Below are 14231 nucleotides of genomic sequence, written 5' to 3'. Positions count from 1 at the left end.
ACCCACATAAACCCACCAAAACCCCACATGAGACCCATCAGAGCCACATGTAACTGCAGCTGTGGGTGAGACATCAGGAGATGTTCTTGGTGTGAGCACTAGAGGGTCCAGTGAGTATGAGTATGAATATGAATGCCACATGTAACTACAGCTGTGGGTGAGACATCAGGAGATGTTCTTGGTGTGAGCGCTAGAGGGTCCAGTGAGTATGAGTATGAATATGAATGCCACATGGTACAAGAGTAGCAAAGCAAACGTTAATCTGTACAGTTGGCCCACGGGTCGGATCTGCTCCAAAATGCTAATCTGTACAGTCGGCCCGGATCCAAACGTTATGAGTTGGTCTGTGGCCCATGAGTGGGATCTGCTCTAAAACGTAATGAGTTGGTCTTCATCCTCCACGTCTCCACTATCACTCTCCACATCTGGACTATCATATCACGTCTTTAGCATAATCCTGTACACAGATCCACAGACACACAGACTTAAAGACAAAGCACACCAAAAACATGACCTCCTGGCAGAGGTAGCAACACTGACTTGCCGTCAAACCAAGTAACAGAACTAACTACATTAATTCAGTGAAACACTTTCAGACAAATTACTTATATGTTGAGAGTATGTTACTAATATGTTACTGATTTGTTGAAACTATTCTTCTAATATGTTACTAATATGTTACGACTATGTTCCTAATATGTTACTAATATGTTGAGACTGTGTTAATAACAAGTTACTAATATGTTGAGACTATGTTACTAATATGTTACTGAAATGTTGAAACTATGTTTCTAATATGTTACTAATATGATGAGACTGTTACTAATATGTTGAGACTATGTTACTAATATGTAACTAATATGTTGAGACTCCTCATAAAGGTTACCCAATCAGATAGCATCCTGTGTAAGTACTATAAACAAGTGCTTGGAAAAGCAACTGAATTTGGTCTGATTTCATGACAACACTCCCAACAGTGGCTACAATCAATCTGTGTGTGTTAAACCTCCGTAATCCTCCTCTTCTCTCCTCTCCTCTCCTCTCATCCATCCTCTCCTCATCGCACCTATCTTCTCCTCCTCTCCTCTCCTCCCTCCATCCTCCCCTCTCCTCTCCTCCCCTTCTCCATCCTCTCCTCTCCTCCATCCTCTCCTCCCCTTCTCCTCCTCTCCTCCCCTTCTCCATCCTCTCCTCTCTTCCACTCCTCCTCCTCTCCTCCTTTTCTCTCTCTTCCTCTCCTCCTCCTCTCCTCCTCTCCTCTGCTCCTCCATCCTCTCCTCCCCTTCTCCTCTCCTCTCCTCCTCTGCTCCTCCTCTCCTCCTTCTCCATCCTCTCCTCTCTTCCTCTCCTCCCCTTCTCCATCCTCTCCTCTCTTCCTCTCCTCCTCCTCCTCCTCTCCTCCTTTTCTCTCTCCTCCTCTTCTCCTCCTCTCCTCTCCTCTCCTCTCCTCCTCCTCCTCTCCTCTCCTCCTCTGCTCCTCCTCTCCTCTGCTCCTCCATCCTCACCTCTCCTTGCAGAGGTCCTCCAGGTGCTGTGCGGTGACACGTCCCTCCCCCATGAGTCCTGCTTTGGAGATGGAGCTGTCCATGAGGTGGGGGTGTATGGCGGTGCCCTCCCCGGCCACGGAGAGGCTCTGGCGGGATGAGGGTCGGTGTGGGCTCCTGCCTCGGCCCTGGCTGGAGGTGGACAGGGCCAGACGATCCTCCCCGTCCCCAGACGCAGAGGCCAGAGACTCAGGAAGCATGCGCAGGTTGTGAGGCTGGTACTTCAGCTCGTAGTAGTTGGTTAAGTCCATATGCAGTTCTGAAATGAATCAGAGGGGATTCTTAACTCATAGGATGATTTCTTTGGCTGAAATTGTGCGTTAAATGCATGTGGAGTTCTAAAGGCGCATGAGTAAAAACAGTGAGTAGGATTCATAGGTTGTGAGGGTTAGTTACAGTAAGGCTACGTGTAGCTCTGAGTAGGATTTGTAGGTTGTGAGGGTTAGTTACAGTAAGGCTACGTGTAGCTCTGAGGTTGTGAGGGTTAGTTAAGTCTACGTGTAGCTCTGAGTAGGATTCGTAGGTTGTGAGGGTTAGTTAAGTCTACGTGTAGCTCTGAGTAGGATTCATAGGTTGTGGGGGTTAGTTAACTCTACGTGTAGCTCTAAAATCAGCTCATTGTAGCTCATAGGACTGGCAAGTAGTTAAATCTATGTGCAGTTCTGAAATTATTGAAAAGCTGTCCTTTTGGATTACAATAACTAGATAAATCCATGTGCAGCTGTGAAGATAAATTTCATAGCTTTTTTTCTCTTGGGTGACCTTGAAATGACTTGAAATGACTGTGTCTCATTCACGCTCAGCGCAATACACCCACTGAAAACTGTCATCTTGTTGTGGCGCTCAGACTCCATTGCAAGATGTCGTTATTCCTGAACTCGGCATTGTCACTTCTCGGCGGCTGCGGTGGAAACGGGATTAGTCCGATGACGAGCAGTGGCGTCGTCTGTTTCTATTTTGATTACTTGGTGCCATTAACCCTCAGCTCACGCTGGAGCAGAACAAACCCATTCAGGATATTAACGGAGCCCAGGCAGCTCACACACTCGGCTGAGAAGCATCGTGAAAGCAAACAGTCTGATAAACAACCCAGTAAACAGGACAAATATGCAGTACGGCTGAATAAGCATTTACTGTTGTTTTATTTGAGGTTTTGCTGTGCCATTTACAGCGTTTGCCATATTTCTGAATCTAAGTTCTGAGTCATCGTACAATAATGAGTTTCCTGTTTGTGTGTGAGAGAGAGAGAGAGAGAGAGAGAGAGAAAGAGAGAGAGTGTGTGTGTGTGTGTGTGTGTGTGTACCTTTGAGCTGGTCAAGTACGTCCGTCCTCCCTGACGAGGCCAGAGTGCCCGCCTCCTGCTCCAGCTTCTTCTGCAGCTGCCGCAGCACCTCCTGAAATCAACAGCAACAGGAAGCAGTCAGCATCACTGGTACCCACCATCCCCATCCCCATCCACAGCATCACTGGTACCCAACATCCCAATCCCCACCCACAGCATCACTGGTACCCACATCCCCATCCCCATCCCCATCCACAGCATCACTGGTACCCAACATCCCCATCCCCACCCACAGCATCACTGGTACCCACATCCCCATCCCCATCCCCACCCACAGCATCACTGGTACCCAACATCCCCATCCCCAGCATCACTGGTACCCAACATCCCCATCCACAGCATCACTGGTACCCAACATCCCCATCCCCACCCACAGCATCACTGGTACCCACATCCCCATCCCCACCCACAGCATCACTGGTACCCAACATCCCCATCCACAGCATCACTGGTACCCAACATCCCCATCCACAGCATCACTGGTACCCACATCCCCATCCCCACCCACAGCATCACTGGTACCCACATCCCCATCCCCTTCCCAACCCACAGCATCACTGGTACCCACATCCCCATCCCCTTCCCCACCCACAGCATCACTGGTACCCACATCCCCATCCCCATCCCAATCCACAGCATCACTGGTACCCAACATCCCCATCCCCATCCACAGCATCACTGGTACCCAACATCCCCATCCACAGCATCACTGGTACCCACCATTTCCATCCACAGCATCACTGGTGCCCACATCCCCATCCCCATCCCCATCCACAACATCACTGGTACCCAACATCCCCATCCCCATCCACAGCATCACTGGTACCCAACATCCCCATCCACAGCATCACTGGTACCCACCATTTCCATCCACAGCATCACTGGTACCCAACATCCCCATCTCCATCCCCATCCCCTTCTCCTCTGAGACTGCTTGTCAGGTATGACACAGCAAAAAAACACCCACAACAAACAACCCCACAAGGCCACTAGACAACAAACACAACCCCACAAGGCCACTAGCACAACAACACAACCCCGCAAGGCCACTAGCACAACAAACATAACCCCACAAGGCCACTAGCACAACAAACACAACCCCACAGATAAAACCACAAGCATCCATCTCACTGCACACTGCAACACTCACAGCCTTACAACACACACCCACGCTGATACAACAAGCATACAGCCACTAGCATACGGCCACTAGCATACAGCCACTAGCACTGCTAGCATGTGCAGGATGGAGTCCTCTGTTTGTGCCCTTATTTCAGATGGAGTAAAACAGGACGGAGTCCTGGACACCTTTTCTGCAGGCTCCATGTCGAGAAGAGGGTGTAGTATTCCCAATCCAGCAGATATTCCCCGAGGAGCGCCCAACGGCTCGACGCTGTGTGTTTAAAACGCCTTGACAGTATGTGTGTGTGTGTGTGTGTGTGTGTGTGACGCAGATAGCGCTGTCTCCAGCTCTCTGACCACCACAGAAAGAGACTGACCCCTAGAGAGGGGCTTAAGTGCGGGGGATTATCCAGCTGTGGCCCAGCTGCTGAGAGCACACGTGGCCCGCTGGCATGCTGGGATTGACAGCGTACACACACACACACACACACACACACACACACACACACACACACACACACACACACAGCGGCACCAATCCACCTCAGCTTAGAGATCGAAAACACTCATAACATAAACGACTGTCAAAGCCAGCATGTGGCCACAGGTCACGTTCACACACACACTCGCACGCAACACACACACACCCACACACACACACACACACACACACACACATACACACACATACAGACATACACACACACACACACACACACACACATACATACACACACACACTCACACACCTGAGATTGATAGCGCTTGAGGACAGAGATGGAAACCAATGTTTTCATGCCCTCTGTTTGCTGTGAAGGAAATGACATGGTGATGATAATAAAGTAAGGACTAGTGTGTGCGTGGAGTTGCCACGGTGATGATACTAAAGTAAGGGCTAGTGTGTGTGTGGAGTTGCCATGGTGATGATACTAAAGTAAGGACTAGTGTGTGCGTGGAGTTGCCACGGTGATGATACTAAAGTAAGGACTAGTGTGTGTGTGGAGTTGCCATGGTGATGATAATATAGTAACGACTATTGTGTGTGTGGAGTTTCCTTTCGGCCGCTGTGTGTTTGGATGGTTATTTCCGTTCCTGTGATTACGCTACAGTGTAGATGGACTCATTAGGGGCCTGAGGAGGAGAGACAGCTGCAACACACTGCAGTGGGAATGTCATCACCGGGAACATCATTGGAAAATACACAGGCAACTACAACTCTTCACTACACATCTTATGAGGAGAGACAGCTGCAACACACTGCAATGTACACTAGGCAACTACAACTCTACACTACACATCTTATGAGGAGACACAGCTGCAACACACTGCCGTGTACACAGGCAACTACAACTCTACACTACACATCTTATGAGGAGAGACAGCTGCAACACACTGCAATGTACACAGGCAACTACAACTCTACACACACATCTTATGAGGAGAGACAGCTGCAACACACTGCAGTGTACACAGGCAACTACAACTCTACACTACACATCTTATGAGGAGAGACAGCTGCAACACACTGCAGTGTGTATGAGGAGAGACAGCTGCAACACACTGCAGTGTGTATGAGGAGAGACAGCTGCAACACACTGCAGTGTGTATGAGGAGAGACAGCTGCAACACACTGCAGTGTACACAGGCAACTACAACTCTACACACACATCTTATGAGGAGAGACAGCTGCAACACACTGCAGTGTACACAGGCAACTACAACTCTACACACACATCTTATGAGGAGAGACAGCTGCAACACACTGCAGTGTACACAGGCAACTACAGCTGCAACACACTGCAGTGTACACAGGCAACTACAACTCTACACTACACATCTTATGAGGAGAGACAGCTGCAACACACTGCAGTGTGTAAGAGGAGAGACAGCGAAAACACACTGCAGTGGGAATGTCATCACCGAGAACGTCATTGGAAAATCGAAATGGTCTGAATCCACATTTTGAGATGTTCAGCTTCCTTCCCACCCAGTGCTGCAGTATGGAGATATTACAGTAAGGAATGTACAGTATGCCCAGCTTAAGGAATGTACAGTATGCCCAGTTTAAGGATGGCTCTAAATAGTGCATTAGCAGCAATGCAGCTGAGAAACCACACTCATGGGAACTGGGGCAGAACACCACACACTGCAATACATCACTCAACGACACGTCTCCGGTGCACGCAGTTCACCTGAACGTCCCCCTGAATAATGACACGTCTCCGGTGCACTCAGTTCACCTGAACATGCCCCTGAATAACGACACGTCTCCGGTGCACTCAGTTCACCTGAACATGCCCCTGAATAACGACACGTCTCCGGTGCACGCAGTTCACCTGAACGTCCCCCTGAATAACGACACGTCTCTGGTGCACGCAGTTCACCTGAACGTCCCCCTGAATAATGACACGTCTCCGGTGCACTCAGTTCAGCTGAACATGCCCCTGAATAACGACGCGTCTCTGGTGCACGCAGTTCACCTGAACATGCCCCTGAATAACGACACGTCTCCGGTGCACGCAGTTCAGCTGAACGTCCCCCTGAATAACGTCACGTCTCCGGTGCACGCAGTTCAGCTGAACATGCCTGAACATGCCCCTGAATAACGACACGTCTCCGGTGCACTCAGTTCACCTGAACGTCCCCCTGAATAACGTCACGTCTCCGGTGCACGCAGTTCAGCTGAACATGCCTGAACATGCCCCTGAATAACGACACGTCTCTGGTGCACGCAGTTCACCTGAACGTCCCCCTGAATAATGACACGTCTCCGGTGCACTCAGTTCACCTGAACGTCCCCCTGAATAACGTCACGTCTTTGGTACACGCAGTTCACCTGAACGTCCCCCTGAATAAGTGGGACGCTGTCATTAGAATCTGATGCTCATGGGAACTGGGGCAGAACATAGAGATAGAGATAGAGAGAGAGAGAGAGAGAGAGAGATAGAGAGAGAGAAAGAGAGAGAGTGAGAGAGGGAAAGAGAGAGTTATTACATATACACACACATACACAGATATACACACATATGGTCACTTAGAGCAACTGGGTCACTGCAGAGGCGGAGAGGCCACATCGTCAGACTCATCACTCAGAGAGACGGCAAACGAGCCCAGGACATTACTGCACTATTATCTACCCCGCCGGGGGGTTAAAGAACCCAGGACAACCCTCTACCCAGTCAATTAAAGGCATCCACTATTGAACTAAATGTTTACTATTTATTTTTTATTTATTCACAGGCCAACAACAGCATTATCTCCAGGTGCGTTATGGGACATTGGGAAACCACTAAGCCAAATCCCACTTAGAGGAGGGGGGGGGGGGGGGCAGGCTCACGAGGAGATAGCCTGGGCAGCCATCTGTAGCATGGTTCTCTAATTGACTATTAGCTACATAAGCCATCTGTGGCGTAGCATGGTTCTCTAATGGACTATTAGCTACGTAAGCTATCTGTAACGTAGCATGGTTCTCTTATAGTCTATTAGCTACGTAAGCTAACTGTAGAGTAGCATGGTTCTCTTACAGTCTATTAGCTGCATAAGCTATCTGTAACGTAGCATGGTTCTCTTATAGTCTATTAGCTACGTAAGCTAACTGTAGAGTAGCATGGTTCTCTAGTCTATTAGCTACTTAAGCTAACTGTAGAGTAGCATGGTTCTCTTATAGTATATTAGCTACATAAGCTATCTGTAGCGTAGCATGGTTCTCTTATAGCAGACATCCCAAGTCTCCCGGAAGTTCCGGGAGTCTCCCTCATATTAATAGCGACTCACTGATGCCTCAAGGCAATGACCAAAGTTTATCATCATGAAAAAAAAATATATATATAGTGCACTGAATGGGGAAATATTTTGCGTGAGAAATGTAAAGTATGGCATGTGGTGTGAGAATGGGTCAAATTGTGTGACTGCAGGGTTGCCAACTTCGGGTGTTTGGCTGGAGTGAGATTTTGAAGAGGGGGGGGGGGGGGGGTGCATTTGGCTTATTTGAGGGCCACGCAAAAAAAAAAAAAAAAAATGGGTGCCGAGGATATCAGCACAATCTTTAAGTGCAGGCCCCTTGCCAGACACACGGGGCCCATAGCCTAGACCATAGACTACATATAAACATCTGGTAGTTGTTAAACCAGGTGAATAAAATATAGGCCTACCAGTATGGCTTTCCCAATGTCATTTGTAGTGGTGTTGTAGACCGATACAACTCACATCCAATAAAATAATAGGTCATTTACAGAATCATACTGTGTAGATGTTCTGTACAGTAGGCTATCCAAACAACCATCCATCAATCCATCCATATATTTAGGCCTATCTATCTCATGTAGGCTATCAGTTAGGAGCCATAGTCAATGAAAAATACATGATAAGAAATGTAGTGTCACAATTGTTTTGATATTGATAATCAGTCAAGAATTTTGATATTTTCTTGATTTGATTTGGGAGCCCCCCCACAAAGATCACAAAGACATTACAAGCCCCCAACACACTCAGTGAAAAGGTGGTTCCATGTCTGTATTTCAAACATTTTGAAATTCATATTAAGTTTACATTATTTATGATCTGCGTAATTAGCTAAAATACATAGTAAGTTGACTATTTCATATTGATTTTAGATTTTGACACAATTGTCATACTCACTTACATTTAGCCTATCTTTATTGTCATTTAATGCCTGTCACTTTAAGAGAGTGATAGGTTTCAGTCATGCTTTTCGGCTATCCTAAAGTTATTAATATGTGGAAGTAGCCAAATGTTTTGTTTTCTATGTAGTCAAAAGACCAAACAAGTGGAAGAGCAGTAGCCTAGTTCATTATTTTGGGGCGCATACAACCTGAAGTTGGAGAACAAGTAGAAAGCCTAGTGAAATTTAAAAACGGGATTCGGTAATGGCTTATAGCCTACAAATTAATTAGTACATCAACAGCCTAAATTCACGTTGATTTTCTCGCGATCCGTCTATCACAGCAACTAGTAGGTCTATAATACCATCGAAAAGATTGTGCTCTGTCAAGAGTCATTCATTCATATCAGTGTGACTAGAACTTCGTGAGCAATCACGCCTGCGGCGTCGGGTCCTTATTACCACTTCGAACGTGCATTATTTTCCACGGCGCGTCGTTGATTATCCCTTACATAATTTCTCTGCGCTGAGAACGTTGTAGTCAGGTATTAGACCTATCCCTGCAGTTCATCTAAAGAGCCTATACATGCCTTAAATTCGTCTATTGCCTACACAATGATCTGCTGCATGTGGTCAAGTCACCAACTGATAACGAACGGGTTGAAGAAAAATAAGAATGGATTTTGGCGTGACATTGCTTAAGTCTGCGTGAGAGCGTGAGATTGATGCTGAAATCGTGAGTGTCACGGCGAATGCGTGAGAGTTGGCAACCCTGTGACTGTCACGCTCAAAGCGTGAGACTTGGCAGCCCTGTAAGTACGTAAGCTAACTGTAGAGTAGCATGGTTCTCTAACAGTCTGTTAGCTACGTAAGCTATCTGTAGCGTAGCATGGTTCTCTAGTCTATTAGCTATGTAAGCTATCTGTAGCGTAGCATGGTTCTCTAGTCTATTAGCTACGTAAGCTATCTGTAGCGTAGCATGGTTCTCTAGTCTATTAGCTACATAAGCTATCTGTAGCGTAGCATGGTTCTCTTATAGTCTACTAGCTACGTAAGCTAACTGTAGAGTAGCATGGTTCTCTAGTCTACTAGCTACGTAAGCTATCTGTAGCGTAGCATGGTTCTCTTATAGTCTATTAGCTACTTAAAGAGACCCTATGCAACATTTTCATTGTCATAAAATCGATTAGAAATCGCTGTTTTGCTTGACTGACCAGTTTTATCGAACACAGTAATATATCTTCCAGCCCCCAGTGTCCCTATCCGCTATTGCAGCCTTGCAGTTTGTCTAGGAGGTGATCGCTCCTTGTTAACATCTGGAAGTCTGAGACACGTAAGGAACAAGAAGAACCATGCTTGCAATTTATATAGCTTATACATGTATAAATATACTCGCTAAAGCTGTAGGGGAAGCTCTGCAGAGAAATATGCAAGCATAAAACGAGCAAAAACGAAAAGCGAAACCGAAACCGGAGATGAAATCGCCAATCCTGCATAATTTCTCTTTAAGCTACCTGTAGAGTAGCATGGTTCTCTGATTGACTATTAGCTACGTAAGCCATCTGTGGCGTAGCATGGTTCTGTAATCGACTATTAGCTACGTAAGCTATCTGTAGTACCACCATCTTGTAGTCGCCAGTGCGTCACAATCTAGCGGTGAAAATCTACCATGTCGAGGCGTTTATGTATTCTTCTGGAAAATTAAAAGGAGAAGTTCATGCTAGCATGAAAAACAGAGTATATAATGTAACGGCAAGCTGGGCTAATCTATGATTACATGAAGTCAGCTATTATCAATCGATGTCAACTCGTAAATCAATTTGCGCAAAAACGTTCCTTTTTCTGTAAAACAATCATCTGGCATAAGATTTCACATTGTGAATTTGGTTTGTTTAGAACAGAAATTCGGTTGCTACGGAAAGGTGAGATCACACTCACGCACTCTATCTAGGAGCAGAATAATGTGTAGTGTGTATTTGTGTAAATGTGCTACTAAACCATATATGATATCAGATATGAAGGTATGACTCCAGGTGTTGCAGGGTGTGTTTTGTCCCTAGTGAGCTGCCGTACCTTCATGTCGGAGGTCTCGTTCTCCAGTTTGGACAGGTGATGGGAGTTGTCCTGGAGCTCCCTCCGCAGGTGAGTGTTCTCCTTGCGGAGATCCTCTACCTGCCGCACCAGCTGGTCATACGACGCGTTCGCCATATCACACCACTGGGTCCCTGGAACACACACACACACACACACACACACACACACACACACACGTATAAGTTCAGTATGTCAGTGTGGCCAATAACAGTGTAGAATGTCTCTGTGAGATTCTGTTCTCTCACTCTGTTCCAGAAGCCTGCAGCACGAACATTAAAACAGCCTGCAGGAAAAGAACTCAGTGGAAAGAGCACAAACGGATGCAAGATTTTGTACAATTTAGTAAAACCTGAGATTTAAAGGGACACTTCACCGATTAGCTTGAGATGGGAGAAATACAGATTTCAATGTTGGACCTCCTGCTTTCAATGATGTAAAAATCATCATTTTACATCATTGAAAGCAGGAAGTCCTATTCATGGGTTTCATTGAAATTCGTATTTCTCCCATCTCAAGGCAAACTGAGGGAATGATGCACGACCATTCAAAAACATGACTGGTTTTCTAAAGATACAAAGCTTAATGCTAATCGGTGAAGTGTCCCTTTAATAACATCTCTAATCAATAATCTTGTGCTGGATGTTAAATCTCATTTATAAATAATCTATGAGATCTTTTTCTTTTAAAATAACGATGAGCAGAAGTGAAGACATTGGTCAGCTGAGAGATGAAGTAACAGAGAGCATCCCATAATATCGCTGATGAAGAGAAAAGAAGCTTTCACTGTGTTCATAAGACGCCTGGCTTTCCTCTCGTCCTAGAGCGGGGACTATACAGTGTGCTCAATGGCCTGTCAAATAGAGTTTATCTCTGTTGTGATGGATGTTTGCGCCTGGCTACACCTGAATCCGCCGTCTGCATATCATTTGTCTGACTGGAGAAATACACACACACACACACACACACACACACACACACACACACACACACACTGGAGAAATACAGTGGGCAAGCACAGCAGTGCAGGCGACGCCACCACATCCCCCCTAAACTCCACACAATATGCAGCATTCCACATCCCCCCTAAACTCCACTCAATATGCAGCATTCCACATCCCCCCTAAACTCCACTCAATACGCAGCATTCCACATCCCCCCTAAACTCCACTCAATACGCAGCATTCCACATCCCCCCTAAACTCCACTCAATACGCAGCATTCCACATCCTCCCTAAACTCCACTCAATACGCAGCATTCCACATCCTCCCTAAACTCCACTCAATACGCAGCATTCCACATCCCCCCTAAACTCCACTCAATATGCAGCATTCCACATCCCCCCTAAACTCCACTCAATATGCAGCATTCCACATCCCCCCTAAACTCCACTCAATATGCAGCATTCCACATCCCCCCTAAACTCCACTCAATATGCAGCATTCCACATCCCCCCTAAACTCCACTCAATATGCAGCATTCCACATCCCCCCTAAACTCCACTCAATATGCAGCATTCCACATCCCCCCTAAACTCCACTCAATACGCAGCATTCCACATCCCCCCTAAACTCCACTCAATACGCAGCATTCCACATCCTCCCTAAACTCCACTCAATACGCAGCATTCCACATCCCCCCTAAACTCCACTCAATATACAGCATTCCACATCCCCCCTAAACTCCACTCAATATACAGCATTCCACATCCCCCCTAAACTCCACACAATATGCAGCATTCCACATCCCCCCTAAACTCCACTCAATATACAGCATTCCACATCCTCCCTAAACTCAGTACATCACCACATCCTCCCTAAACTCCACTCAATATACAGCATTCCACATCCTCCCTAAACTCCACTCAATATACAGCATTCCACATCCCCCCTAAACTCCACTCAATATACAGCATTCCACATCCCCCCTAAACTCCACTCAATATACAGCATTCCACATCCCCCCTAAACTCCACTCAATACGCAGCATTCCACATCCTCCCTAAACTCCACTCAATACACAGCATTCCACATCCCCCCTAAACTCCACTCAATATGCAGCATTCCACATCCCCCCTAAACTCCACTCAATATGCAGCATTCCACATCCCCCCTAAACTCCACTCAATATGCAGCATTCCACATCCCCCCTAAACTCCACTCAATATGCAGCATTCCACATCCCCCCTAAACTCCACTCAATATACAGCATTCCACATCCCCCCTAAACTCCACTCAATATACAGCATTCCACATCCCCCCTAAACTCCACACAATATGCAGCATTCCACATCCCCCCTAAACTCCACACAATATGCAGCATTCCACATCCCCCCTAAACTCCACTCAATATACAGCATTCCACATCCCCCCTAAACTCCACTCAATATACAGCATTCCACATCCCCCCTAAACTCCACTCAATATACAGCATTCCACATCCTCCCTAAACTCAGTACATCACCACATCCTCCCTAAACTCCACTCAATATACAGCATTCCACATCCTCCCTAAACTCAGTACATCACCACATCCCCCCTAAACTCCACTCAATATACAGCATTCCACATCCCCCCTAAACTCCACTCAATACACAGCATTCCACATCCCCCCTAAACTCCACTCAATATACAGCATTCCACATCCTCCCTAAACTCCACTCAATATGCAGCATTCCACATCCCCCCTAAACTCCACTCAATATGCAACATTCCACATCCCCCCTAAACTCCACTCAATATACTGCATTCCACATCCCCCATACAGTACATCACCACATCCCCCCTAAACTCCACTCAATATACTGCATTCCACATCCCCCATACAGTGCCAACATCACCAAAACCGCCATCTGCAACATCAACACTGTGTCTGTATGTGATGGAGCTCGTGTATGTTTAGTGCTTCAACACTGTGTCTGTATGTGATGGAGCTCGTGTATGTTTAGTGCTTCAACACTGTGTCTGTATGTGATGGAGCTTGTTTATGTTTAGCGCATCAACACTAACGCTGGTCTGAGGAGCACAAAACAGAGGGGTTTTCACTGGAGAGTGGAGAGGGCTTCAGTCTCTTGTTCCTAATGTAGCTTAGGATGTAACTGTGTGCTGCATGTTCCATCTGCACTAAGTCCCCATGAAACAGCAGCGTTGCTGTCTGGTCAGTCAGGCTGTTCGGGGTCACCTGGAGTGAAGTTGGCAGCCACGCTCACCTAGTTTGGGTCACCTGTGTGTGTGTGTGTGTGTGTGTGTGTGTGTGTGTGAGTGCCACGCTCACCTAGTTTGGGTCACCTGGGGATTCATTTGTCCCTCACGGGCCGCAGAAAAGCAGACACAGCTTCCTACGCTTCAAACCTCAGCACTCTTGTGGTGCATAATGAGGCCAGTGTGTGTGTGTGTGTGTGTGTGTGTGTATCTATGGCAGTGTTGTGGTAATGTGTGTGTGTGTGTCTGTGTGTGTGTTTGTGGCACCCAGGCTGCTACTTGTCACATATCATGGGACAGATTGAAATTA

The 14231-nt window shown here is 46.7% G+C and overlaps 1 protein-coding gene across 1 annotated transcript in view; it reads right to left on the bottom strand.

The window, feature by feature from the left end:
* The window catches only part of apc2 (APC regulator of WNT signaling pathway 2), a 54014-nt gene that overhangs the window by 25695 nt on the left and 14088 nt on the right, over window positions 1–14231 (bottom strand). The window contains exons 2-4 of the mRNA XM_062556395.1: window positions 10703–10854; window positions 2848–2938; window positions 1506–1803 (exon numbers count right to left, since the gene is read on the bottom strand). Of these exons, the coding sequence (XP_062412379.1) occupies window positions 1506–1803; window positions 2848–2938; window positions 10703–10837 (524 nt within the window). The 5' untranslated portion in view covers window positions 10838–10854. The remainder of the gene's footprint in view (window positions 1–1505; window positions 1804–2847; window positions 2939–10702; window positions 10855–14231) is intronic.

The sequence above is a fragment of the Sardina pilchardus genome, chromosome 15 (genome assembly GCF_963854185.1).
Source record: "Sardina pilchardus chromosome 15, fSarPil1.1, whole genome shotgun sequence".
Lineage (NCBI taxonomy): Eukaryota > Metazoa > Chordata > Actinopteri > Clupeiformes > Clupeidae > Sardina > Sardina pilchardus.
The sequence above is the reverse complement of the archived record's forward strand: the minus strand, read 5'-3'. Positions and strand labels throughout refer to the sequence as shown.